At 42.5% G+C, this 26,309-nt stretch overlaps 6 protein-coding genes across 6 annotated transcripts; 4 read left to right on the top strand and 2 right to left on the bottom strand.

The window, feature by feature from the left end:
- The first annotated feature begins 231 nt into the window (after window positions 1–231).
- On the top strand, window positions 232–4,205 carry pop4 (POP4 homolog, ribonuclease P/MRP subunit). Its single transcript, XM_079737420.1, has 7 exons — window positions 232–347; window positions 502–557; window positions 1,039–1,268; window positions 1,615–1,692; window positions 1,804–1,865; window positions 2,896–2,997; window positions 3,283–4,205. Exons 1-7 carry the CDS (start codon window positions 341–343, stop codon window positions 3,417–3,419), a joined length of 672 nt encoding a protein of 223 aa, XP_079593546.1. The 5' UTR covers window positions 232–340; the 3' UTR covers window positions 3,420–4,205.
- Window positions 4,206–4,998: 793 nt separating this feature from the next.
- Window positions 4,999–5,837, top strand: plekhf1 (pleckstrin homology domain containing, family F (with FYVE domain) member 1; the record flags this gene model as incomplete). The annotated part of the gene is given in 3 exon segments (XM_079736210.1): window positions 4,999–5,248; window positions 5,375–5,809; window positions 5,812–5,837. Coding segments are annotated over 3 exon segments (711 nt in total).
- A 1,341-nt stretch (window positions 5,838–7,178) lies between these two features.
- LOC307076235 (protein C19orf12 homolog) lies at window positions 7,179–11,435 on the bottom strand. Its single transcript, XM_079737157.1, has 4 exons — window positions 10,916–11,435; window positions 10,214–10,252; window positions 9,589–9,750; window positions 7,179–8,711 (listed from the first exon to the last, which is right to left on the bottom strand). Exons 3-4 carry the CDS (start codon window positions 9,746–9,748, stop codon window positions 8,446–8,448), a joined length of 426 nt encoding a protein of 141 aa, XP_079593283.1. The 5' UTR covers window positions 9,749–9,750; window positions 10,214–10,252; window positions 10,916–11,435; the 3' UTR covers window positions 7,179–8,445.
- A 119-nt stretch (window positions 11,436–11,554) lies between these two features.
- LOC307076067 (tumor protein p53-inducible nuclear protein 2) lies at window positions 11,555–14,289 on the top strand. Its single transcript, XM_079736914.1, has 4 exons — window positions 11,555–11,674; window positions 12,526–12,669; window positions 12,809–12,950; window positions 13,231–14,289. Exons 2-4 carry the CDS (start codon window positions 12,546–12,548, stop codon window positions 13,457–13,459), a joined length of 495 nt encoding a protein of 164 aa, XP_079593040.1. The 5' UTR covers window positions 11,555–11,674; window positions 12,526–12,545; the 3' UTR covers window positions 13,460–14,289.
- Window positions 14,290–14,339: 50 nt separating this feature from the next.
- On the bottom strand, window positions 14,340–19,913 carry LOC307075543 (uncharacterized protein F13E9.13, mitochondrial). Its single transcript, XM_079736167.1, has 5 exons — window positions 19,821–19,913; window positions 17,200–17,380; window positions 16,869–17,019; window positions 16,435–16,562; window positions 14,340–14,770 (listed from the first exon to the last, which is right to left on the bottom strand). The coding sequence occupies exons 1-5, from the start codon at window positions 19,824–19,826 to the stop codon at window positions 14,580–14,582; spliced, it is 657 nt and encodes a 218-aa protein (XP_079592293.1). The 5' UTR covers window positions 19,827–19,913; the 3' UTR covers window positions 14,340–14,579.
- On the top strand, window positions 18,527–26,062 carry ccne1 (cyclin E1). The gene is made up of 12 exons (XM_079736166.1): window positions 18,527–18,664; window positions 19,186–19,236; window positions 19,435–19,519; window positions 19,908–19,970; window positions 20,860–21,020; window positions 21,251–21,386; window positions 21,895–22,041; window positions 22,512–22,607; window positions 22,730–22,864; window positions 23,116–23,227; window positions 23,684–23,844; window positions 24,780–26,062. The coding sequence occupies exons 2-12, from the start codon at window positions 19,223–19,225 to the stop codon at window positions 24,978–24,980; spliced, it is 1,311 nt and encodes a 436-aa protein (XP_079592292.1). The 5' UTR covers window positions 18,527–18,664; window positions 19,186–19,222; the 3' UTR covers window positions 24,981–26,062.
- The last annotated feature ends 247 nt before the right edge of the window (window positions 26,063–26,309 follow it).

The raw sequence follows: 26,309 nt of genomic DNA on the forward strand, positions 1-26,309 counted from the left end.
ATTTACATTCCTTAATAGTTTTGCTTCATTATTGTTGTAGTGTTTCAACTGCACTCAATCCATCAAGGTAATAAAAAACAGAAATCCAAACATTTGTGTCATTCAGCACAAATGGGAGTAACATAGCAAAGCCCTACCAAGCCGGTACTTGCCAACAGTAGGTGGCGATGATGCGCCATTGCAGTTGTTTTCTAATACCAAAGTAAAAACGGAAGAAGTTCCCTCTGTTGCCGTCCATGCTGCCGTTGCAACTCACTAGTTATTTATTATGCCAACATCGTCGCCTTATTGCTAAAAGTAACTATTTTGATGAGATAAAGGACACTTCCTGAACACAACGATGGAAGGTGAGTTTTATAATAAAGCCTTCTGTTATATATTTGCGTTTTTGGTATTTTCGTATATCAATTCAGATGTTTAATTCCGTATTGCTCACATATTATTGCTAGTGACGGGGCATGTCGTTTATTTACAGTATTCAGTAACTTTCTCTTTTTGCAGAGCGACTTCTGCAGTTGAAGAATCCCTTCGAGATGGGAGAGGCTCTCGGTATTGGTGTAAGTACTCCAACTTACTCCAGCTGTCATTACTTTTTTATTGTTGAAACGAAATCTCTTAATGGGACATACTTCAGTTCGTCACTACTAACGTTGTGATTATATTTCGTCACTACTATCTTTGTGACGAACTGAAGATTCTCTGTGTGGCACATCTATGTGTGGTATTTCACATTGGTCCCAAGTTGTTCTCCATGTGTTTTCTTTGGAACAGGGATTGTGTGGGGGGTGTAATCGTCATGCTTTGACCTGCTCCTTCTTGCGTGCAGAATTACTCATATATATTTATTTTAATCGAGACGGAGGGATTAATGCAAATTTTAATGTTGTATGTCACATGTAACAGCTATGTGTGCATGTGAAATACTAATGTGCATTCGCAATAGTCCCAAGTTGTTGTTCTCAATGTATTTTGAGTGTTTGGGGGTGGGGGGGGGTGTATTCGCCAACCTTGCTGAGGCCTTCTCTTTCTTGCTAGCAGAATAAAACTCTGAAGGTGGCGGAGCGTTTCACCCGTGCGTTCATTGCGAACAGCATGAAGCAGTCGGAGGCACCGTACCTGGAGGAAGCCCTGTCCCGCAAAGCGGTGGTCCTGGAGTACGCCCGGGAAAAACGGCCCGCGGCCAAGAGGAAAAGCAAGGGGGGGAAGGGACTGAGTGCCGGGGCGAAGAGGAGACTCAAGGTGTTCGACATCAAGCCGGAACACCAGAGGTTGGTTCAATAAATATAGAGGAAATCGGTTTACCAAGAAAACATTCACCATCATCAGCCCATGCGCATAGGCTAAATCTATGTGTAACATACTGGAAATGGATTGCCCAATTCACTTATTACTGTTTTCTGTTGTGAGACAAACTTTGTGTTAATGTTAAATATCAATAAAACCTTTATAGTGTGTATTAATTTAGATAATGAAGAGGCAAACTTCAAGATGCAAGTTTATGTGTGAAACATCAATTTAAACAAAACAGCTCTTTCTGGGATGGGGGTATGCATTACAGAATGCACTTCTGCACAATGTGCTTTGAATAAAATACCCATTATGTTTTCTCTGAAGATATGAGCTTTTTCTACCCCTGAATGACTTATGGAAACAGTACATCCTCAGCATATGCAACGGATTGAGACCAGGGAGGTAAAGATTGGATTTCATATTCTTTTGTCTGACCTTGGGCCGTATAACCTTAGATTTATTACTCAAGATTTAGTTTTGCGTCTCTCGTGAGAATCTCATTCTGTTTTACAGTAGTCCACAACTTGTCCAGCAGAAGCTACTGAAAGCAGACTTCCATGGGGCCGTCCTAACAGGTAGGCTTCACTTGACCATTCACTCTCCATTAAGAAAAAAAAAAAAATCAGCTTAGATTAAGCGTGAGCGGCCTCCGCCGCCCCAGGAACATGTCGCTGGATAAGCCCGTTGTGGTGAGGGTGTTCGTTTCCTAGCCAACGTTAAACCGAGGTCCTGACTCCCTGCGATTTCCATGGCAATCCCATTGCACTCATCGCCAGAGAAGGGTGCTAACCATGATGTCCTGGTTAAATTCCAAACCCAGCTCTTGTACCTACATGGCCCCCTAATCATACCCCCGGTCTCTATTAGATAGTTTCATCATTCCGCATCTCTCCACTTTGACAGCCAGTGTGTGGTGATCTTACTTGGGCATTCTGGCAGCCATGCCTCCTCCAAGTGGGTTCTCCACACTGGATGAGTGAGCCCGGTTAGGCGTTCAAGTTGTATACAATTGTGGGCGCCTACCAGTAAAGTCCTGACCTCTTTCATACAGTATTTTGTCCCGAAATCAAAAGCTTAATTTACGGCAGCGTAGCATGGTCGTTTTTTTTTTTAAAGATGGATATTTGGCTAGATATTCAGGCACTGAATAACAGCGATCAGATTGAACTAAAAGACACGATCACCAGTATGAGTCCGAGTGAGTATAGCGTTGTTTACCTTCTGAGGAGACTGTCCAGTGGCCCAACTCCTCTTGAGAGACTTGATTTGTTTCTACTGAAGAGGCGAATTACAAAGTGCCCTGCACTAAACATTAGACTAACAAAAATGCATTTAAAATGGATACAGCTCAAGTTTAAAACTGTCCCCAATGGATATAACATTAAAAGTGTATCCTGATGTCTCTACAACAGTAGACAATTGTAAGGGCATACAAAATGAATACACAAGTACTCGCTGGGATATGGACACTGTATTTGATTCCAATTTGTTGCTACATCTTCCATCCCTAGTGTTCTGTTGCTGCATTTCACACATATTAGATTGTTTAGGCCACTGATGAGGACTGTGTGTTTACAACCATAAACTTGGGTTCTCCTTCCACAGTGGTCCGGTCCAAGTGTCCATCCTATGTTGGAACCACAGGCATTCTCGTCCAGGAGTTCAAGCACATCTTTAAAATAATCACCAAGGAGGATCGTCTTAAAGGTAATGACTTAGCCGAACTCCAGCTCTACATGGCTGCAAATAATTGTATTAGAATTATTTAATTTGATTGCAGTATAAGTTTAGATATTTTTTGCACAGCGCAATCGTTGAGATGATGTCTCAGTTAATATCTCTGGGACTGATGATCTAGGTTCTTATTCACAGACTGTGAGTCCTGTTCAAACTTGTGGTCCGATCTTAGCTTGTTTAAAGAAATGTAATAACTTTGCGTCTCTTCTAATCCACCTCCCTGCCCTCTTTCCACTCTTGTATTTGCGTACGTAGTAATCCCCAAGAAGAACAGCGTGTTTGCAGTAGAAGTCAACGGCTTCGTCTCCCATATCTACGGTAGCAAGTTTCAGTTCCGCGCCAGCGAGCGCTCGGTCAAGAAGTTTAAAGTCAAGGGCAGCATTGACTTGTGACGGCGGTCATGGTTTACTCACTTTTGGACTTGTAGTGAGGACCTTGGGACCAATGCTATCATGGGCCTCGGTGGACTGGTGAAATTGGTGCTTGTGTACCGAATCCTGCGCCTTTGTTGTTGGTATCGGGAAGCCATGAGTTGGATTGTCCGTATTGGGGCCCCAGCTGTTGGCAAGTGTACTATGCGTCTTGATTGTAGTTGGGCACCATGGTGTGAAATAAGATGAGCTAGATCTGCATGTTCACACTCGAGGAAAAGCCACAAGAATGGACTGTCAGGTCAGGTGTAAACGCATTGCCCCAAATAAATAAGTCTCTGAAGTACCTTTACGGATTTTAACCTGGCATACACATAGTATATCATTCTGAGCAGTGTTGCCCACATTCATGCCTGGTATCTCTAGGCTATCCATCTGAAAAACTGACAATAATAACAGTACTGTTAGACTTTTGTTTCTGTGTGGCCGTACCCCTTACAGCGTGAGCGCAAATGAGTTTCGACTCGCCCTTCCGGTTTATATTGAAATATAACAGTACTGTTTACTGTTATTGGCCACTATATGACAGCAGGACTTTTTTATTTATTCCAATTATAGGATTATTATAATTTTTTCCCCAGAGTTTGCAGCTTGACATCAACTATTTTGAACATGAAATGTGTCAGATTTAAGACTTAGACATTTGCTATACAACATTGTACTTGGTAATTTTGCTTTGTTTTTGCAATGAAGAATGGAAACGTACTCTTCATACTCAAAAAGGAGACATTAAAGTAACTATTTTTTGCAACAAATGTTTTAAAGTCTTGCCTTGTTCAATTCATAGTTCACAGATAGCTCTGGTGTATTCATCAATAGTAATATACGTTGTGGGTTTATATTACATGAAAACACTTAAATATCAGGTCTAAGTCAAGTTTCAGTAAGAAGCCTCAAAAAGGTATCACTTTTGTACGATTTAATGAGATGGGAGATGGTGACAGACCTGACATTGCTTACAATGCATTCACGTTTTTTTTTTTATGGTACTCAACTAAACCAGCACATTCTTCAACATCAAAGTGTTCCTTTTTTATTCATGTTTTTCTTTCTTTTTAAATTACAGCTTATCAAATACTTTCCAGTAACATGAAGTATTACTGGACTTTTTTTTTTTGGACTCACGTCATCACAAGTCAAATTGAATATTGACTTGTGATGCCGTTGACCTGCACAAATCGTCTCATTGTCATATCAATGAAGCATATGGAGTGACCTCTTTTGTATATGGAGTGACCACAAAAGTTTTCGATATTCTATTGATTTAGGGTTCCACATAAATACAACTCTTGAGTAATCTGAATGTGTAAAATATTGATGAATACCTGTTTCCGTTCGGTGGAAGGTTTGACATGTTGTGCAACTTGACCTCATTGGAAGTTCGGGGTTGTCACTTGTTGGGGGAGGAGCATGGTGTGGCAACATCCTCGTAATGAGTCTTGAAATGTACCGCACACCACAACCTTTCCACACAACCGCATTGATCTGCATTCGCTGCTCAACGTCTTAACACTAGACTTTTAACAGTGCAAGTCAAGTCATGGCAGCCAACAACCGATCTTTCACCAAGGTGAACCGTGCCCGCATCAAGGCGGTGGAGCGCTCGTTCGGGCCCTGTGTGAGGCCCCTTCACAAGCCGGGCAGGGTGCTAGTTGGAGAGGGACGGCTGTTGAAGCGCAGCCGCCGCGGGAATCAGTCCAAAGCATTTTTCCTCTTCAACGACGTGCTGGTGTACGGCACAGTTTTCGAGTCGTGTCGGTGGTACAAGAACCTGAGGATCGTACGTCTAGGTGAGACACTGTGTGTGTGTGTGTGTGTGTGTGTGTGTGTGTGTGAGAGAGAGAAAGATATAATCTTCGTTTATAAAGATATATTAATAGAATTTCAAATAATATAAATCTATATCATGGTTGTAGAGGACATCGAGCTGGAGGACCACGAGGACAGCCCACCAATGGAGAACCACTGGCTGATCCGCACGCCTCGCAAGTCCTTCTACGTGGCGGCCGGCTGCCCCGAGGAGAAACGCGCCTGGATGGAGCGCATCGTCGAGTGCCGCGACCGCCTGCTGCAGGACGCCACCGTACGCCAGCACAGCTCCAGCTTCCAACCCTTCGCCCCCACCTGGATCCCAGACCATGTGTTGGCCATATGCATGCGATGTCCCAACAAGTTCTCCTTCACCCAGCGCCGCCACCACTGCAGGAACTGCGGCTTCCTGGTGTGCGCGGCGTGCTCCGAGCAGCAGGCCGTGCTTCCCAACATCCACTGCCGCGAGCCCCAGAGGGTGTGCAAACTGTGCCACACCAGCCTCCTCAAGGGGCAGGAGAGGGCCGAAAGGATGGGGAACAGCAGGGGGGAGGGCCTGGAAGTCAGTGATGATGATGAGGAGGAGGGGGTCGGGGTGTAGCAGCCGGAGTAGGGTGAGGGGACGATGGACTCCCAAGGGCCCAGCAGGTGGACTCCCAGACACAAGTCTGGTCCCCGCGTATTTATGGAGCCAGCACACCTGCGGCCTGGGAAAATGAACAATTCTCCAGACAATCTTATGTGATTTTTATTTTAAAAAGATTTACCAAATAGACCGGGACTTGAGAAATATATATGTACACTGAAGTGGTGAAGAAGGTTGTTTCCCAACCATGTCTGTCGCAAGAAGCTTCAATTGTAATTGTTAGTAGTTTACGAAATGTATTCAAAATGCACTTTAAAGGGGGGTGTGTGGATTGATCTAGGGGTTACTTGAAATTAATCAGTGATTTACCTTCCCAAACAGCCCTGTGGCTGACTGAAGTCTCAGTGCCAAAAATACATGTATGCAGCCCCGGGTAATACCAATCCCCTTCTTCTTATCAATGATTGGGAATCTCCAGCACTCACAGATCTACAGCGAAGATTGGTAGAACGAGCGCCCCCTGACCAGCTTCTGCAAGAGACTCAAGAATCACTTGTTCAGAGTTCACCTGGACGATGCACCAACCCTTCTCCTCTTACTCTCCGGAAAAAACCCTGTTACGCACAGTCCTGCCACGTAATTTCCGCACCTAATGTATTTTTTACGTCCTGGCACTTAAAAATAGTTATTAGCATGGTGTAGAAACGTTTCCTGGCAATCCAATCCAACCAATGAAAACCAATGTTCTCGTACTAAGAAAAATAAAAAACGTCATACATCGATCTTCATCGCCTTTAGTAGAATAAACTCACATCTCTAACTTTAAAAAAAAAAAAATAGAATTGATAAATGTCTCAAAGTTCAGCCCAAACACAGAGTGGCAACAGAAAATTGCACTGTAATGTACATATGTGCGTGCTCACTTTTTTTTTATGCAGCAAAATTACAATTTTTTTTTGTGAGCCATCAGTGATGATAGATTTTCACAGGGGTATGACTGTTGGGGACCACTGCACCATACCTACATAAAACCATATTCTTTAACCGTAAACTTTTAAGCCACATATAAGCCATATAAATACCATGGCTCTACCAGATGCTACCAGGTTGCTTAATTAAACATCCAATCAATGCATAGCTTTGAGTGCGAGAAAAGCGCTATATAAATCCAATTTATTATTATAGCTGAGTGGCGCAATACATTGGAAGTCACAAGAGGTAAGTTACCGGAAATCTATCAGCCTTACTGGCTTTTATTTGCTTTTCTGTATAAGGACTCATAAGTCACAGACACCACTTTGACAGCATTGTAAAAGGGTTTACTGGCACTTGCTTTAATCCACTGTAGTAACATAAGGTTACTGGTATTCACTTGTGCATTTACTCATTTTGCATAACCGGTTCATTGGATCAACTAGAGATAAATACATTTTGTTTAGCAGCTGTTCCGCTCAACAATTCTGAAAGCGCATATAGATATGTGATGTATCTTTGTTTTTCTGATTCCTATGGCCACCATGCAGTCTAAGAATTTTCTTTAAATATTTTTTTATATCTAGGCAGATTATTTTATGCATAACTTTGAGATAAAAGCATCTGCTGATTGACTTAAATCAATAACTTAAAGTAAAGACAATGTTTCACTAAGTATTTATTAAAACATGAATGCTCCAAATAAAAGGGAAGGAAATGAAAAGCAATCAGAAATCTCCACCGCAAAGTCTGTTGCGTCACTGTTCAAAATAATGTGCTCTAATGTAGAAAACATTTACGTGAGTTATCATTGAGGTCAAGATGCCTTCCAGACTATTTTACATGCCAGACTTCTACTTTACTGAAAACCCAGTGCAGGTGGTGCTTGTTCTCATAACCCAACTAGATCTACAAATCCAATGTACTACAAAATGTATCTTTAAAGCTAAATGCTCAAAGAGAATTGTACTGAAGTATATATATGATCAAATGGTATTAAATGTATAATACTCACTACATGATGAACCATATAGAATAACATTTGGTCAAATATAAACTCATCCAGGTGAAGCCTTAAACTATGGTACCACAAGTATCATTTAAAGTGCTTCATCAGTCTGATACAAACTAAACACAATAACAACCACTGAAGCAAATCTAGCCTCAGCCAAGCCACAATAGTAGTCTGTGGATTATTTAATTGCAACCAATTCACTTTTTTATGCAGCACTCGGATACCTGGCTTGTGCCAGCCACCTGTGTTGTTTTTGGAGATTTGCCCAAGGCTTGAGTTGATCATCACACCTGGGAGCGTCACATCCTGATGGATGTAGCCTACCAGCCTACCAGTGAACCAGTCAGCTAGGCTGGTAGGGTGACGATACATCTGGTTGGACACTCCCATGAGTGATACCACCATAAAGTAATCAACATCAAAGTCCCATCTGGTGGTAAAACACTTCTAAATTCCAGTTAACCCGTTCTATGCACATTCAACAAACGGCTATAAACAGCAATATAATGTAAAGATAGCTGCGTAGTACAGTCTTGTTGAAAACATCTGTCCATCCTGGATGTAGGTTGGAGGACCAAGACATGGTTGGGGCCATCTCTCCGCACTCAAGCTCCGTAACGGACCTCCCCCCTCAGCTCCTTGGTGACGTAGTTGAGCAGCGCCGCGGTCACCTGCTGCTGGAGCGTGGCGTTGCCCATCACCAAAGCGACGACCTTTGCCACATCCGTCCAGTCCAGGCTGCTCAGGATGGCCATGACGGAGGCGGCGAGCTTCTTCTGCTGGCTGGGAGGCAGCTCCATCAGGACCTGGTGCAGGGGCCGGAACTCCCCCGCCGTCGCCAAGCAGCCCATCAGGCCCCCCAAAGCACCACCTGCGGCCAGGTATTCATTTAATTTATTCTGCTTGAGATTAAGGCCCCGTGCACACGGAAACGATTTGTGAATACGCATACGTCTAGTGCCTTTGGGCCGACCGTCCAGACGGATACGCCTTTTTCGGTGGCCGATAACACACTTTTTTAAACCAGGTCCCAGGGTGGATAAGATAAAAACATCACTATGCGTTTTTATGTTTGGATTCGTGTGGACGCCAAAAATGCAGACGATGATGTCATCGTCCCCCTCCGCCAGGAGGGGAACCTCAGTCGAATTGGTTTTGTTTGATTTGATTTCTCTTATTTTTGTAGCTTTAAATACAGCCCCTTGATAAATGTACTTACTAACTGTACATGAAAAAGTATATTCTGCTCAATCTAAAAGGTTTAAAAACTGCTTTCTCCGCCTGTCTTCTTTTATTGGTGGAGAACCTGCGCCACAGAGTGGCCTTCAATATGTACTACAGTGTTTCTACAGCTAGATGCGTTTTCGCAATGATTCCGTCTTGACCGAGATATTCCTGAAACACATCAAAGGAAAACGGAGGGGAAATTATTGTTTTCGCCAGTGTGGAAGGGGCCTAAGATATCAGATATTATAATGTAAAAAAGCAGTTTTTAAAAAGGTTTACAGACTGAAAAAGACAATAAACTCACAATGATACATTTGGATATAGATGAGAGTGACGCAACGGGTCGATTATTGTCAGGGCCTCTAGAATCAAAGCAAATGATTCTAGAACATAAATGTTTGCACATAAACATCCTTAATCCTAGAGGTCATATCAGAGGACATTTCAGTTAGGCATCAGAGCACTCCCGTCTCTTTGAATGGCGTTAATGTGTTTTTGGGGTTTTATGAGAAGACTCTTACCGACGGCTATTCCCGATGGCCCGCAAAGCAGCCCTCCTATTAAGGCCCACCCTCCAGCCATCATAGCTCCTTTGGTAGACTGCCGAAATGTTATATTAATGTTCTGCTGAGCTGAGACATCACAGCAGAGACGCATGACGTCTTCCATTCGTGGAGACATCCCTGTATTGGGGTTTTGGGGAGGTAAAATAAGACAACAAACGTTTTAACATTACGTTACATTGATTAATGTACTGAGTACCCTGTACTGCTTATTGGGATATTAGCATTGCAGTGAATTAATCACTTCTGATCAAGGATCATTGTTTTGTCTGATTAATCCATAGTGACTTTAGTAATCATTCAGAACAAACAAGTACAACTGCCTTAATCCTATTTCACAATAACTTTGAGATAGCCATTACAAGCCGTTTCGAAATCTGCCTTTTCTTGTGTTTTAGTGACATAACAATTCTTTTAATGGCTATTCACACTCACATCATGTGGCATAATGTCACCCATTTAAAAAGGAAAATTGAAGTTGAAAATAACACTAAATGTGACACAAATATCTAATATCAAACACATATGTTGGTTTAATATAGACTTGGAAAAGCTGAGTTAGAAAGATAAGAGACTACATCACCTGAGTATTCTGTTCAGTTCACCAGGAATATGCCAGTATCTGGAATAACAGGAGACAACAAAAAATGTACATACAAATAAAAATAAACATGACATATTGGAATTCGACATTAGGAAGAGCTGCAAGGGAAATTATCTATTATCAGTATCCTTACTTTATAAGTGTAAAAAATATTCATGAACTTGAGTTTTATTGTATTATTGGTTGCACACTGCCATCTGCTGGTAAGGTTTCGTTTTCAAGTTCGGCAAGTTACAAAAAATAAGGATAATTTGATAAGTAGGCAATCCCACAGAGCACTTATTAGAAAGACAATTTCTATAGACCGTAATTTATATTGAGGATTAAAAACAAAGGTTAGATAAACAGTTGATAAATCCACATTTAGTGTTGTCGAAGGCCGAGTAACAAGCAAGAGAATATGTTGAAGCGACTTCACACAATAGGGGTTCAGTAGCTCTAGCCACATTATGATTACCCTTTGAATAATCATCCTTTCTTTACTCGATGTTCAGTTCATAAAATATAACATATAAAGTAAGAACACAAACCAGACAAGGTTTGATACCTAAGGCAGTGTTGAGATACATGTGTGGAAGTAGGGATAGTAAGGCATGGTCATAAAAGCACAAACCGAACGAAGAACACATTCGATTCGTTATGACAGTACAAAAGAATTGAATCTATACAAATGAATCTTACCTTCTTCAACTCGATTTTAACTGGAAAGTTTAGTCTGTTCAGCAGCAATGCATCATGGGATTGATGACAGGAGAACCCAGGATGTTGATGCGCTTTCGCTTTGAGAGTAGGCTATACAGATATCGCTTCCTTCCCAATATCAAGTATCATAAACACATTATAAAAAACACACAAAGCAAAATTGCATTCTCAAATATACAGTAGCGAGTCGAATATTTTGAGTTATTATTGTTTAAATAATGGAACAGAGGTTTCATTTTATTTCTTCAGATTTAGCAATAGTTAGAACCTAGTACAAAGTAGAACAATTCAATCGATGTTCTACAATCATTTAAATAATCAATTGTTTAAAAGGGTTAGACACATTCAATCAAAAAAGGATACTTAATAATTGGCATAATGAGTGCCAGAGAGGTCAGCACAGGAGATCACGAAGCCATAATAATACACTTAAAAGTGCGTCTCTCCTGTGCTGAGTGGAGAAAGAGATCAAAACATGTTTGTGAGTTTTACGTCTCGGTCCAGGAGTGCAAGGCATTGCGAAACAATGAGTCATTTTGAGAGGTGAGAGCAGTGGATGTAAACACAGACCAAGAGATAAAACTGACCACGCCTTGGGGGCGGGGCTTTGTGACGTATCCGGTATATGGGGACGCACTCGGGCACGTAAACAACTTAAAGATAACAACAATCCCTGAAGACTGTTCTCAACGTGAGGTCGCTTCAAAGGATATATACTTTTTTTGTTACAATCGAAAGGTAAGGCATGAGCATTTTTCTCAACAGAAAGCCAATTGTATTTCTACTGTGTTTTTTGGGGTCGGCCTGTGGTTTGGGAAGTGGTTTGTATTCTGCTGCCTATTGTTCTTCAATCTGCCTGTTCACCAAAGATTGGACTGATTAAGGCGATTTAAACAATAAGTGTTTATTTCTAAACAGAAAAAGCCATTTCGCTTTTGTGTGTCTGTTGAACTGCAAAAAGCCTAACAATATGGCAAAATCGATAGACAATAAACAAGGAGAAAAGCAGAGCAAAGCCTACGAAATACAATGTTGCGATTCAATTAAATGGTGCGTTTTTCTGCTGGACATTCTCGAACATGCAAATAAATGTTTACTAATAAATCTAGTGGATTCCGAAACGTAATGATGAAAACCATCTCGTCAAAACAAGCAAATTAACATGAGGGTTTAAACTATACCATCGGGCTGATGACGTACAAGCCAGCTAACCTAACTTTCCATGAGACATGACAGCTGCTCCGAGGGTCACTGCCATTTCGTGAGACTGAACTTTGTTTACTTCCAGGCCCCTAGCCTCTAGCAATTCAGCCGATCGTCTGCCTCGAAGCGACTCGGGTTTCCCAGCTGACGTTAAACAAGCAATTGACAGTGGTGGTTGAAGCCAAGATCGAAATGCTGACCATTGAGTCTTGGGGAGTGGCAAAATGTTTTCGTTGGAGGCTTCTCTCAAACGCTCCGGAATGACCGCATGGGAGCGCCATTTCACATGATGATCATAGACTGTAAAGATTGTTATATTTAATGTTTTACCATACGACCAACAATCAACCCTCTACCCTCTGCTTTTAACTACTTTGTGTTTTCAGATTGTGATAGAGGTGAAAAGATGATTGGAAAGATTCTTTCTCATCTCCTTGGAAATGGCGCTGAAGACTTTGAAGCTGGTGAAGAAAGTTATGAAGACCTGATGGAGTTTGAGGAGGGAGGCTGGGTTATAGTCAACGTCTCAGGTGACGATTCACACAATCAAACTTTCAGCTTTTCACTGCAGCCGTATGGAATATTGTAACAGCCAACTAATGACAGAAATAACACAGAGCTGTTTGCACTGATATATTATGTACTTATTATGTACGTATCAATGCACAGAGGACATGACTCTGTCCGTGCCGCTGGTGGACCCCCTGGAGAACCTGCTGATTGAACACCCCAGCATGTCCGTGTACCAGAGGAGATGTGAGACCGCCGAAGGAGAGGATCTGGCCTCCGAGGAAGAAGGCAACACGGCAAGGTACGTTTACTACATTTGCACGCACGCAAAGCAAGACATACTGTCTCAAGTCGCTTTTTGCAGATGTCCAAAAGCCAATTGATCCAATGTGTCCCGCACTTGACCAATAAGGCCAATATAAAAAATATATTTTTTCTTTTGATACAATTTTTACTTGGTACCTCTTTCCTGCCTTGGGTTTCCGTTGTCCACAAAGGTCTAGCAAGATCCTCCCCACATCCGATACTGCTTTACCGTTACTCAAAGCTCACTACTGCCCCCTCCTGGTGTTCTCCTACAGGTCAGTGGCGTTGCGGCGGCACATTTCATGGCGTCTGGCTGCCTGGGGCATCCCCCTCCCGAGTGCAGTCCAGTTTTTGGCACTTCAGCGGGCCCAGAGCCAGGGGGAGCGCCCCAAGATGAGCCGCAGCGCCCTCAACAGGCAGAATCTGGTCAAGACACGCTTCTCCCCCAGCGAGAAACGCTACGGATATTTCAAGCAGCCGGGCCAGCGCCTCTACAACTACTAGAAGCCTGATCCCTGGCCTGGTGGGTGGAGTGGGTTTGCGTGGGTGACCTCCCAAACATGTCGATTTACGGCACGGCACAGTTCTTTGACCCTTGACCCGGGGGCAAATCGCTCAATGTACTGCTGGATATTTTATTTTTTTACATGAACATACTTGGGTTGACTAGCCAGGTTACATCTAAAAACCTTTATTGGTTATGGTTACCAAAATTTATTATTACACAAACGTTCCTTGTGTATGCATGAACATGTTTTTCCTCTTGTTGGTACACAGCAGTTTCACTATTTCACCATATGTATCAAATGTTTTCGGGAACATTGTATGAGCCACGCTGCAGAGTAAACACTCTTCTTGCTCAGGTCTGAGAAGTGGAAGCAGAAATTTGTGATTCAGTACAAATCCTGCTACAGTATCAAATTCTCGTATAGCTGTTCAGATTAAGTAGTTGTAGTACTAGCCACTAGGAAAAGAAAAAGTGTGAACAGTATCGAAGTTAGAAGTTTAACGTTGATAGTTCTTCATTATCTTTAATGTGTGTCATATTGTGTGCCTTACATTTAGATGTTGTGTTTAGATTATGCATTTAGGGCGCTTTACAGACAATGTATGATTTGTGAAGAAACCTAACTTGTCATTTTAATGTTCAAACGTCTTTGCAATTCAAGTTAATTCTGATTAAAGATTACAGAATGTATACCATTTTATACTTTTCAGTGGATTCTTATTTTTAACATGTTACATCATTGAAGCCTTTACATAATGTATGAAATTGTATTATGTACAGCCGTTTTGTATTTGTGAATATTTATAAAAATGTAAAAAAAAAATCGAATAAATCTTGTTTTTTAAATTGTGTCCTGGGTGTCATTTTATTGAGAAAATATAAAGTGAAATTTTTTTTGTACTATTCAGTGTTATTTGTATCCATAGCATCTTGCAGTGAATTGAGATAAAGGTAATACAGGAGTAGGTGGGGATAAGGCATCTGTCTCTAGGATGCCTACAGGTTAAGTGATCAACCATGCACACAACTTATTAGACAATAACATTTTCTACAAAAGGAAAACACTTGGACATATTCCAACCTGGTGAAATAAGAAGTCGGTACCACCTAACAGCCTTATCCTCGAAGTTGCTGGATCTTGCCCATAAATCTTCTGACATTCTCTTGGTCGACAGGATTGGCCCAGTGGCCGTCCTTCTTGAAATGAGAGCCAATGATCATGGCGTTTGCGTCCATGTAGTGATCTACGTTGTCGTACGTCACTCCTGAGCCAATCAGCACAGGGATGTTCACACTCTGGGCAACCGCTGAATGGATCAATACAAAAAGATGACCATATTGTCATTTATCTATTGCATGTTGACAACAATTTCTGGAATTATTCTTGATATGAAATCTCTTGATGTTGTCTGCTTAACTGGTAATATTTCTTAAGCTTATTTTATGCTTTTTCTATTTGGCATTGATTTTGAAAAAGGATGCAACTAGCATATATGTTCTTAAAAGTAAGCCATTATTGAATTATGATCATGAGTCATGCTATAGCAGTTTGAAATGGTGTACAGTGTTCACAAGTGGCTTCCAAAAATACACACTGAAAGCACTTTGAAGCAGCTGTCAAATCCACAGTTCTCCTGGGCCCTTACCCTCCGCAGCCCCTTCAGCTACAAAGACCCCAAGTCAAGAATCAGCCAAGTCAGGGCCCTTGCCAGTATATAGCTCATTAACAACAACCACAGAGAGGCACACCACTTCAAATCACAAACCTTCCAATCAGCTGAGGGCCCTTGCAACCCAACACACATGCCCCCAAATATTGTGCAAAAGGGCATCGGCCAGCTATAGCCAGATGTAATGTATCTCATGCGTGGGAACAAGGGTCAACGTGGCCTATTTTTCCTCCACAAGCGGTATCCCAAATGACCTCAACTTCAACCTTACATGTAAATGTTTCAAGTGTTGCCACTCTTCTCTCTTTGACTGACACTCGTGCAGGTTTCTTGCAGTTGTCACATATGCGTAGGATACTTCCCAGAAGTGTTAAGGTTTCGACAAACATGCAACCTCAGACTTTGTAAAAGCTAACCTCCCTGACACTGTGATTTGATCCCTGCTCCCAGCTCTTGCCTGCATGTCTTTGTCTTTGTGTATAAGAAATACACTGTATTTTGAAGTGGTGGGTTGATCAGGGGGCTTTAAATAGTAATGCCGAGGCCCAAATTAGCTTGGAAAGTCCCAAGGACACTGAGACTTTGACGCAGGCGAGCTAAGTTGGAGTGTCACATCATGGGGGAACAGCCAGGCTTGTACAGTGTGCTTCACACATTGAACAGGTTGTCCTGCCCACATTCATTTAAAATTAAACTATCACAGACTGTTGGTAAGTCAGAGGTTTTGAATGTCCTACTGACCCAAATATGGTCACTGAACTTTGTATTTGAAACTATGTGTTCAGTTTGTTTCATATTCTAATTATAAACTTGATAATTTATATTAGTTATTCATTTAAAACCTTCACAAGGAGCATGCCTGTGGTGGTCTGTGTACAGTATCTGTACAAATGCTTTCCTCAGAAAGCAGAATCTCAAAAGCCCAACAACCATATTTCCGCCTGCCTTATTGGGTAACAACCCATGTCAACTCTGAAGCTGACACCAAGTCTGGATTTCAAACCCTGCTACGCTCATGGAGGCCCTCTAGCTGGCAGACTTGAGAGTTACATCAGGAATGTTGGGAGTGCTTGCCGTGCTCCTTAAATCAAAGGGGAATCCTCTTGATCACATTTGAGAGGGCTTATTACCCTTTACCACGTTACACTAAGTCAGTCACAAGCCAGGGGTTCAAACACACAACCATTGGGCAGCGTGTCACCCTTACAGCTAGACTATCCTTAACTTCTGCATAAGGCATTGTAAAGACAGTGTACACGGCAGGACAGTAATTATACACATAATTTTTTGGTGAAAACCACCTTTGAGTTCTTGTGGATCTGCCTGCGCACCGGTCGCGATCCCCGTGACGATGATGCCGTCTGAGAGGAAGAACTCGGCTGCCTTCGCTGTCTCTTCTATGCTAACATCAGATGTCAGGGCATGAGAACTGGGAAGCAAACACACAAACACACTTGTTGAAAGACCAAGACAAGGCCGTATTCGAGCATCAACCTAGATGGTGTGTGGTTAGCGGGCCTGTGAAAAGGTTTCTTAATGACATACGTCTTTGTTTGTAGTAGTAGACAATGTTTAGCTATTGCAATATGCAGCTATTTTGAAAGTCTGTGATTTACTATGCATCCAAAGCATCTAGAGGCCTACAGGTGGGTCTATGGAAATAAACCCAGGGCCTCTCGCCTAGGGAATCGGACTTCCAACTCATTCCCATGTCCCCTACTTCTGGTGAGCACACCTGTGTTTCTTCTTGATGTCAGTGAAGATCTGGATATGCTCTGCTCCTATCTGCCTGCGGTACCGCAGCAGGTCCCCAGCGCATGCATTCAAAAGGCCCTCATCCGCCACGTGGGAAAACACAAAGCCCTCGGCTCGCATGAAATCTAGACCTGATAAAAAGGCACCATACGAAAACACGGATATAGAGCAACATGTGGGTAAACTTCAGAAAACCCAGCCTTTGATTCTGTGGGATTTTGAATGACAACAAATGATCATGCATCTGTTCATGCATCTGAGAGGCATGAACAGAGAACAGATGTCTTCAAATATAGTAGTGGGTGTTGTACCTGAAGCGAGAGCCACAGCTATGGCGGGTTTGTTAGCAGCAGACAGTATTTGTATTCCAAGGGGCAGAGTAGGACAGAGGCCCCTCACAGTGGTACACACTGCTGTCATGGAGGCACACACTTCGGGCCCCACGGCTAAGGAGTAGGGGATATCATGCATGTTTTCAATGATCAAGCCATCCTAAAAAGGAATACAGAGGAATACAAAACTTTACTTCAAACATACTATTTGATAGCTGTTCTTGACCATTCTTAGTGCAATGTATCTACTTACAATCCCCACATTTAGGTATATCTCTGCTTCTTTGCATGCCTCATAGATAATTTGAGAAATGTTCATCTTATTCAAAGGCGTACCTGGGATATCATACAGCATGGCATAAAATATTTAATCATTTCAAAGTACAAAGACAACGTTTGGATGATAATCAACAAATCAGAAAACAGTAGTTCTTAATAAAGCTTTACCTGGCATGGCTTGGACATGAATCATTCCAATAACTACAGATTTAAGTCGCCCAAAAAGTTGCGAGAACTTCATTTTCGTACGGTCAAGAAATGCAAATACAGCTATGAAACCAGTGTTTTTGAGGGAAAGGCTATCTGGGTCACGTGACAGTCCGATGTCCAAGTTTACTTTACTGAACAACTAATCAAAATAGTTAACCAAACGAGTTATTTGAAGAGATTGAAGATCACAATGGAAACTGATATGTATCAAGGTCATCCAAGCACATTTCCGTGGATGTTATGCTTGAAAGCGTTAAAGATTGTTGTCCCCCGCGTTGACGTGCAAGGAGCTATGCGATTTGACACGCCAACCCTGATAATAATTGCCAAAGCAGACATTTATACACAATGACAACATGGGACTTCTGTTGCTGCAAATGATTCCGTAAGATGTAGCCATTATCCCTGCGAAATAAAATAATAAAATATAGTTTATTTGGCTGCTTGGAGAAGGCTACAGCTCTTTGTTTACATCTGACCGCGTAGCCACGCGGTATTCAACACTTCCTGTTTGTAAGCCCCGCCCCTTCTGTCATTGCCGCCGACCCGCCCCCCCCTCGATTTGCCGGTAAAATGTGAAATTTTGTTTTTTTTATATTATGGGGTATTTATTAAAGCAACTGTGTTGTGAAACACTATTTTGTAGGGAGAATACCGAGCGGGTCCGAGGTGCTTTATATAAAGCGGTATAAAGAGGACCGGCAGTGTGTTGTTTAGCGCCAAGTTAAATCCAACCTCCTGACGTGTAATGCATCAAGTCATCTGTTACCAAAGAAGGCGCAAAATAGTCGCGCCAGCAGCTCAGAAGAACCAGCAAGCTGTCGGCTCACACACAACCGTCTGTGTGACTCCAACCATACTGACACTCTTAGTGTTTTAACAATTTGCCGACTCCTGCGTACTAAAAGCAACGCTTATTTGCAATAAGAGTGTACTTCAAGCGGGCAATCTTGAGGTGAGTTGAGTACAGTGTACACTTTAACTTTGTTAGGCTATTTTATTGCTAAGCTAATGCTAATTAAGGTCTAACAATTAAAAAGCTTGTGCATATTTTCGAGTTAATCCCTACCAATGACCATCACCGACATGTCATTGCAATAAAAGTCGTATAAGAGAATTGATGAATGAAACCCTAGAGATCCCAGCTGCCTGGTGTTCGGCCATTATCTTGCAAGCCAGCTGTCCAAAGTTGGCAAAAAATAATGGTGTTCCTATTTACGATATTCTCCACCAACATACGATGTTCAACATATAGACTTCGGTCTTGCCATCAATGTGATTGTAAGAGTAATATTTGCAATATTCGGTGTATATTGTTGACGTGAACACATCATGTCCGCCTTCCATTTATTTCCCCGCGCTGAGCTGGGCTTTGTGTCCGCAGAAAACGAGCTGAGAGTGGGGGTTGGGACTGTGTTTTACTGTGTTTTAAAAGTGGAAAATTGTATAAACTAACAGCCAACATCGTCTCCTTAGGTTTGCTCTCAGACAGAGGGATACGCCTTTGGGTATAATGCTAGGAACAAGGTAAGTTTAACGTTATTATGGAGCCTACAGTGTGGCGTCACAGAAAGTTGTGTGGATTGGTGTTGCTAGCGGGCTCAGCTAGTTAGCCCGCTGCTACTATATCTCCCCTTTTTTTACTGAAACGGGGTTCAACCCTAATGCAAAGGTCAACGTTGTCTACATTGCATTTTACAGATGTTTATTTTATTTTTTTCGCAGGCAAGAGGCAAAACCAAAGTCTGTTGCTGCGCTTCCTCATGATAATGCAACGCGGTCGAGGAAGAGGAAGGCAGATGTTGCTATTGTAAGTTATTGGATGGCAAGCTGGTTACTTGTTGAGTGTTGCTGTAGCTTTACTTTGCAGTGTTACATGTCTGACATGAACATACGGAGGACGTAGCTATAATGAATAAAGTACTTGGGTAGATTAATACATTGAACGCATTAATCTAGTCTGATACTGGTGTCCTAAGTATATATTTCAGTAGGATGAAGCTGTCTAGGTCACATTGCTAGACTGATATGTGTTTATTAATTAAGTTATGTGATTCAAAAGTACTTGACATGAATGGCATATGATGATGCGGGTACAGTTATATATTTACCTTCATTTAATACTTGACAGATTGCGTCCACATCTATATCAAGGCAGCAGCATATGAAGCTCACCTATCTCTATGCTCATTCCTCAGTATTTGCTTGATCCAGATGAGGAGGTGGCCGAGATGACCCAGAAGAAACTTCGGGATTCAAAGGTAGTTATTTGCCTAGATCTCACCCATCAGGGCAATACTGTCCCACATTTCCCCTACGGCTAGTCAAATGTTGGTGAAGTTTTATCATTCCAAGATAAATTAACAGTAATTGCTCCCCAATAGTTTTCCAGGTTTTAAATGCTGCTGTCCCTGCAAATCAGTGTTTGTTGCATTTCATTTAGGCTACGTTTACATGATGACCGTCTGAACAGAAGACGCAAAAGTGGCGTCGCGTCTTCACTTTTTATTCCGCGTTTAGACAAGCGTTTTCGGGAGGAGATCTGCGTGCATACCGTGACGCAAAAGTTTGTGGAATTCGATTGGGTATGCATGTCAGGCGGCTAGATGGTGCTGTGATACACTATCGCACAACACCGCCATGTCTGAGCGCATGCGGAGAATCTTCCTTCTCTTATCTGCGCCGCGAAAACCAAAACATAATTGCAGATCCTTCTCTGTTCAGTAATAATATCTGTACATATCTTGTACATTTCGTGGAAAGACTCCTGTAAGTTTAATAGAGCTGCCAGAGCAGCTTGACGGTCCGATGCATGGAAATAATCCAACATGTTTGTTTATTTCCCTGTCCTGACGCTGTATGTGACGTAAACGCGTACGCGACGGGAGCAGATCTGAGCAGAGTTTTGCGTCTTGGCAGTGTAGACGGAAACGCTGCGGCGGAGCGTATTTAAGTTTTCCACTCTGGAGGGTGATTTCAGATTTTTGCGTTTTTAAGCCCCAAAAACGCTGTCACCGTCTAAACGAAAGGCACTTCCGATAAAATATTTTGTCGTTTTTACCCGCAAGCGTCCTCGTGTAAACGGGGCCTTAGTATCGTAAATAGCTTCTGTGTCGTCAACCTAAGATTCTTTTTTCCTCTCTTTTAAAGCATTGCAGGAGTCCCGACACTGGTTGTACAAGTCCACAGAGGTGGAACCCCACGCCTGATCAGGAAGAGGACCAACCGGTGATCAGTGGAGGATTCCTTCACTACACATTTGGCCACATTTTTGTCACCCCTGTGCGATCATCCCCGCTTCCTGCACTATGGTGAGAACGCCTTGTGGTCAGTGGGAAGTTAATTCAAGTTTTTACCTTCTAATGTGCCTTGACATTGGGTAAAGGACTTGAAGTTAAGATGAAATCCTAACGTCTTTGTGGATTTAGATATAATCAGTGACTGTCGTAAAGCAGAAATTGAAATAACTGGTTTGTCAATCTGTGTGTTACAAAGATATTTATTTAAATGTATTTCCTACCCTCTTTTATTTGACGCTCAGCTGGGCCAGTAAGGACGTTGTGTGGCACAACATGCTGGAAAAGGACAAGAGCTACATTAGGGATGTCCACATGATGGACAAGCATCCTCATCTTCAGCCCAAGATGAGGGCCATTCTGTTGGATTGGCTCATGGAGGTCTGTCAAACAAAAATCCAATTAAACTTGATGGCTCATACATAGTTGTTTGGCATTTTGTCTTTATCTGCTCAAAACATTCATTGAAGTGTCATATAGTCATTTAGTTCATAAAATCCATCCGTGCCCAGTGCTATACCAAGTGTGTGGGTATTTCCGTATTGTGTTTCAGTAGGGCTGGGACTATTTAAATACAAAATAGTTATGATGAAGCACTCACCTTACCCCTTAGATAGAAGTAACTCTTTCTAATCATTAAGACATTAGGCCCATTTCCACCCTTAGCCTCATACTGTGGGAGTCGCACAGTATGGTTCAGGAAAGGGCCACAAGTCTACTCACCAATTGAAGGAAATGGCTGCATTTTAACCTTTGTTTTGCATGCCACACTCTGCAGAGACAGTTGTTTTGCTCATGTTTTTGTCTTTACTATTGGAATGCCCTGTCATAGTGCACACATGTTTTCTGACCACAGCCTTGAAGTGACCAATGATGTGTTGGATCACAGGTCAGTGAGGTGTACAAGCTGCATAGGGAGACGTATCACCTGGCCCAGGACTACTTCGACCGCTTCATGGCCACGCAGAGCAACGTGTTCAAGTCCACGCTGCAGCTCATTGGCATCAGCTGCCTCTTTATCGCCGCCAAGATGGAGGTTAGCATGACAGCCGCTCTTGGGAAACATTGCGCTTTTTCCTGTTGGCGTGTGCGTTGTTTATGTTGCTTGTGCATTGTGTGGTGGGTTTCTCATGCAATGTTTCACAATGACGATCTACTCTAGTTGTTAAAAGTGTGGTGTAGTTTTTGAATAGATCACGATTTTTATCAGCAGTGTCTCTGTCCTTTTATTATGAACACATGGGTGTTGCCCGATCCAAGTTGGTCTTCTGCTCTAGTCTGTAATCAGTTTCAGCACTTGGATGCACCAGCTTCTCACTGCTTGATTATGAGTCATAAATCTGGTATTCTGCTGAGTTAATCAATCATTTTAAGGGGAAATGGGATCAGGGAGCTATGCTCCAGTAGTTGCCAGGGATCAAACTTGTGACTATCTAGATACACACACTTTGCTCCAACCACCATAGTAATTGCTGCTTCTGATAAAGTGTGGCCTCTCTTTTGCAGGAGATGTACCCTCCAAAGGTGCACCAATTCGCCTATGTGACGGACGAAGCCTGCACTGAAGACGAGATCCTCAGTATGGAGGTCATCATCATGAAGGTAGGGCAAGATGGGGATGCAGGGAACATGCTCCTCCATCTTTGCAGTAGTTTGTGTTATGTCCTCCTGCCAGGTGCTTATTCAAATGTTTTCTTTCTCTCAACGCCTTCCTCTGTGCTCAGGAGCTGAACTGGAGCCTGAGTCCTCAGACGCCCATCTCCTGGCTCAACGTCTACATGCAGGTGGCCTACCTGAGAGATACAGAGGAGCTGCTCATCCCCAGATACCCCCAAGCCACATTCACACAGATTGCGAAGGTGTGTATGTGTGTATGAGTAGACTTGTTGAGTATACCAAGATTCTTGGTGATGTGTCACTTACCAAGGTGTGCTCTATATCTGGATTCATGGATTGTAATTCTTCCCTAAACCATAGTGCCAGTCAATTTACAATAAATGTTAAATTGACTATTGCAATGGTATAGACACGTGGAAATACAGCTGCATGATGTATGTATCTATATGGGACATGCGGTTTGAAGTGGTCGTTTCCCTTCCCTCTTCCTCAGCTGCTGGACCTCTGCTTGCTGGACGTGCGGTGTCTAGAGTTTCCCTACGGTGTTCTCGCAGCCTCGGCCCTCTTCCATTTCTCCTCCTTGGAGCTGGTGGAGAATGTGTCAGGTAAAAGACATGCTCAGAGGTTAAGGGTGCATCTGTCCTTCCTAACGCTGTTCAGCCAGTCCACTGCATCTGTGAGCTAGTTGCAAGTAACAAGGTGCAACTACTGAATTCACAAATTTTATGAATCTGGCACAGCATTAGGACTTTGACTTTCTGAGCAGGATACCGTTAATCAGTGTATACATAGTTTCTCATCTATTTTACTTATTAATTATTTATCCAAACTATGTGACCTAAGCTGAAAGATACTTTTAGACGAACATTAGAGATCAGAGCCAGGAGCTTTCTGGTCAAAGACAAAACCCCTAATCCACTAGACCCGTACCAATTTGAATCTATTCAAAGGTGTATGTATTCCTGAAAGCCTTTCATATTTGTATAATTTCCCTTGTATTTGGGGGACCAGCTCCATATTGACGGTCCCACTTGCTCTCTCTCTCGCTTACGTAAATGCAGCCCTGAAGAGGATGGAGGTGGATGAGTGTGTGAGGTGGATGGTGCCCTTCGCCATGGCCATCCGGGAAGAAGGCGACGACTCCCCTATGAGGACCTTCCCAGGAATCTTAGAGGACAACGCACACAATATCCAGATACACACCGGCTACCTGACATGGCTGGTAAGGGTTAGCCCCACCATGCATACGATGTGCTAGGTGTTTGAGCGGGTTAACTCTATTACAATACGTCTTGGGGAGTTCAAAATGGCTAACCCTAGCCCTACTAAAATGATGGATAAAATTACTGTGTAATCTGAAACTGTTTTAATTTCATGGAACACAAGCTTATTATGGAAAGCGATTTAAAACAAAAAGACAAGACCTATTACAAAAATTATAGAGTATATTTGACATAGAATTGCAGCTAGGCAATTCATGTTCAGAAGTATTGATTGGCTATTTTTATTACTTCTGTTCATAGGACTAATTGCTTCTCCTTCATATTGAGGTGTATGAATTGTCTAGCATAAGCAAATGTATTGATAAATGTGTGTTCTACTGAATTTGCAAGTAAAAGCCAATGGCTTGTGACACCGCCATACGTGGAAAAGCTCTCGCTTCAAGGTTTAATTTGCGGAAAATACAATAAAAATGGATTGCCGATAGCATACTTGTGGTATAGGCCCGACGGAAAAGCAACAAATATAAAAAAATTACATATTTGTTTCTAATACGAACCATAATCTGCTACATGTAGGTGAATGATGGACATAGTTCAATCCCTACAAAGTCCTAACCCCTTTTTATTAATTCATCCTTATAAAGTTAACTTTACATCGAAACGATTGGCAGAGAGTATAGAGCTATACACTTCATGGGAATTTTGCTGAAGTGTACCGACAGACACTGAGGATTGAACCCAGGGCTTTGCAGCTGGTAGCCGATCAACATGGCTTGTTCACTACCTGTTCCGAAACACAATTGCTATTAAGTGTCAAGCAAATTGTACAAAACGAAAGAGAAACAATAAGTCGCCCCTTCTCAAAATGGCAGCGATGACCCTGCAGTTCACTTGATGGCACCATATAAAAACGTCATGTACGTTGCGTTCACAGGACAAGGCCCACTCGTATCAGGCCTCTGAACTGGAGCGCCCTGGCAACTGCCCCATGCCCTCGGGGGTCCTGACTCCGCCCCTTAGCAGCGAGAAGACGGAGGAGGTGCCCAGAGTCAACGCTGCCGCAGTCGCCGCTGTCTGCAGCATGGGACAACGGCTGAGCGCCAGCTCTGCTCCGGAGCCCAGGCCGCGTCATTAGAGGAGCGGCAACCGGAAGGCCCTTTTCAAACAAACAAATGTTACCTTCACTTTGCCTGTCCGGAAGAACGAGGCCAGCATTACAGACACGGGCTTGTTCTTCGCACTGAAGGGTTACACGCCAGTTCCCCCCCCCCCCCCCCCCCCCCCCCAAATGTGGATTACTCTGACGGGACGGAAGCTGAGATGGCTGACCAGGCTGTTAAATTAATCGTTGAAGAGGACCTTTTTTAATTATTGCTCGTGCTGCTCACACCAGACCAAAAGCTTCTTTTTTTTTCGTTCTGTTCGAGATCGAGCGGGATGAATTGACTTCAACACAATGGAGGGGGGGAGCTTTGAGTGGGGGAAATGCTAACTTTGTATGAAATAGCTTAATGGATACTCCCCTGTGCCGCTCCTTCTTATCTGCCCACTTATGTTTGGTGTTCTGTCTACATGCTGAGCAGAAAGTTGAGGCGGAAATTGAAAGGCTCTCTGGAACAAGACCACTCAGTCACTTTTAGGAATTCCAGAAAAAACAAGAATACGCTTTGGATTAATTACCATGAGGACCCTTTTGTCAACTGTAACTTTTTCCTTTTTTTTAGACAGAGGTTGAACTAATTGAAAATATGTTTTTAATATTTTTTTGTTTGGAGTGAGTGTTTTTTATTTCTATTATTTGCAGGTGTTTTTACAGGGGACCCACTAGCCCACAAACATTTTACCAGGGTCATCTTTGACTCTGTGCTGCTATTAAAGGGGGGACTTTGCATAATGGTGGGGAAATGTACGCCTGTGTGTGTGTTTGTGTGTGTGTGTTTGTGTGTGCGTGTGCCTGCATGCGTTTGTGTCTCCTACCATGCCATTTTGATGGAGGGGACATTTTATTTTTATTTCCGCTATGGGACCAGTAGCCCTGCTACCTTAATGGATAAGTGAACCAGCCCAGCTTCTGAAGCTCAAATGGTCGATTGTATTTCTTTGGTTTTTAATCCCTCCCAAACCGTATTTTCCCACCAAAACGGTAAGATTTATATTTGACATTTTAAACTGAAATGCTGCTACATATATTTTTCAATAAAGATTGTCTAAAGATCATTTTCTATATTCTGGCTTTTATTTAAACCTATATAAATGTATACCTATGTTTACTGTTGATGAGCAAATATCAAAAACAAGGACAACTTCTTCGGCTTCCATTTTCAATACCTTGTACACTACAATATCAATATACTTATGATGAACATTCTGCTCGTCAATTCTCCCAAAAGCTGGACGTTCCCTCAAGTGGTTGACACCACCATGTGCTTACGACTGGCTGAATGTGAGCCACTAATTGTAAAGC

This window comes from Pollachius pollachius, assembly GCF_949987615.1.
Source record: "Pollachius pollachius genome assembly, chromosome: 5".
Lineage (NCBI taxonomy): Eukaryota > Metazoa > Chordata > Actinopteri > Gadiformes > Gadidae > Pollachius > Pollachius pollachius.

Excerpts from the sequence above, each read along its gene's own strand:
- pop4 (XM_079737420.1), top strand. Across the intron at positions 1,693-1,803 it reads AACGGATTGAGACCAGGGAG|TAGTCCACAACTTGTCCAGC; the intron begins GTAAAGATTGGA and ends TCTGTTTTACAG. Across the intron at positions 1,866-2,895 it reads CCATGGGGCCGTCCTAACAG|TGGTCCGGTCCAAGTGTCCA; the intron begins GTAGGCTTCACT and ends CTCCTTCCACAG.
- ccne1 (XM_079736166.1), top strand. Across the intron at positions 22,608-22,729 it reads TGGAGGTCATCATCATGAAG|GAGCTGAACTGGAGCCTGAG; the intron begins GTAGGGCAAGAT and ends CTCTGTGCTCAG. Across the intron at positions 22,865-23,115 it reads CATTCACACAGATTGCGAAG|CTGCTGGACCTCTGCTTGCT; the intron begins GTGTGTATGTGT and ends CCTCTTCCTCAG.
- LOC307076067 (XM_079736914.1), top strand. The coding sequence starts at position 12,546 with ATGATTGGAAAGATTCTTTCTCATCTCCTTGGAAATGGCGCTGAAGAC. Across the intron at positions 12,670-12,808 it reads GGTTATAGTCAACGTCTCAG|AGGACATGACTCTGTCCGTG; the intron begins GTGACGATTCAC and ends ATCAATGCACAG. Across the intron at positions 12,951-13,230 it reads GAAGAAGGCAACACGGCAAG|GTCAGTGGCGTTGCGGCGGC; the intron begins GTACGTTTACTA and ends GTTCTCCTACAG.
- LOC307076235 (XM_079737157.1), bottom strand. The coding sequence starts at position 9,748 with ATGTCTCCACGAATGGAAGACGTCATGCGTCTCTGCTGTGATGTCTCA. Across the intron at positions 8,712-9,588 it reads GCCATCGGGAATAGCCGTCG|GTGGTGCTTTGGGGGGCCTG; the intron begins GTAAGAGTCTTC and ends ACCTGGCCGCAG.
- LOC307075543 (XM_079736167.1), bottom strand. Across the intron at positions 17,020-17,199 it reads AGCTGTGGCTCTCGCTTCAG|GTCTAGATTTCATGCGAGCC; the intron begins GTACAACACCCA and ends CCTTTTTATCAG. Across the intron at positions 14,771-16,434 it reads AGATCCACAAGAACTCAAAG|CGGTTGCCCAGAGTGTGAAC; the intron begins GTGGTTTTCACC and ends TGATCCATTCAG.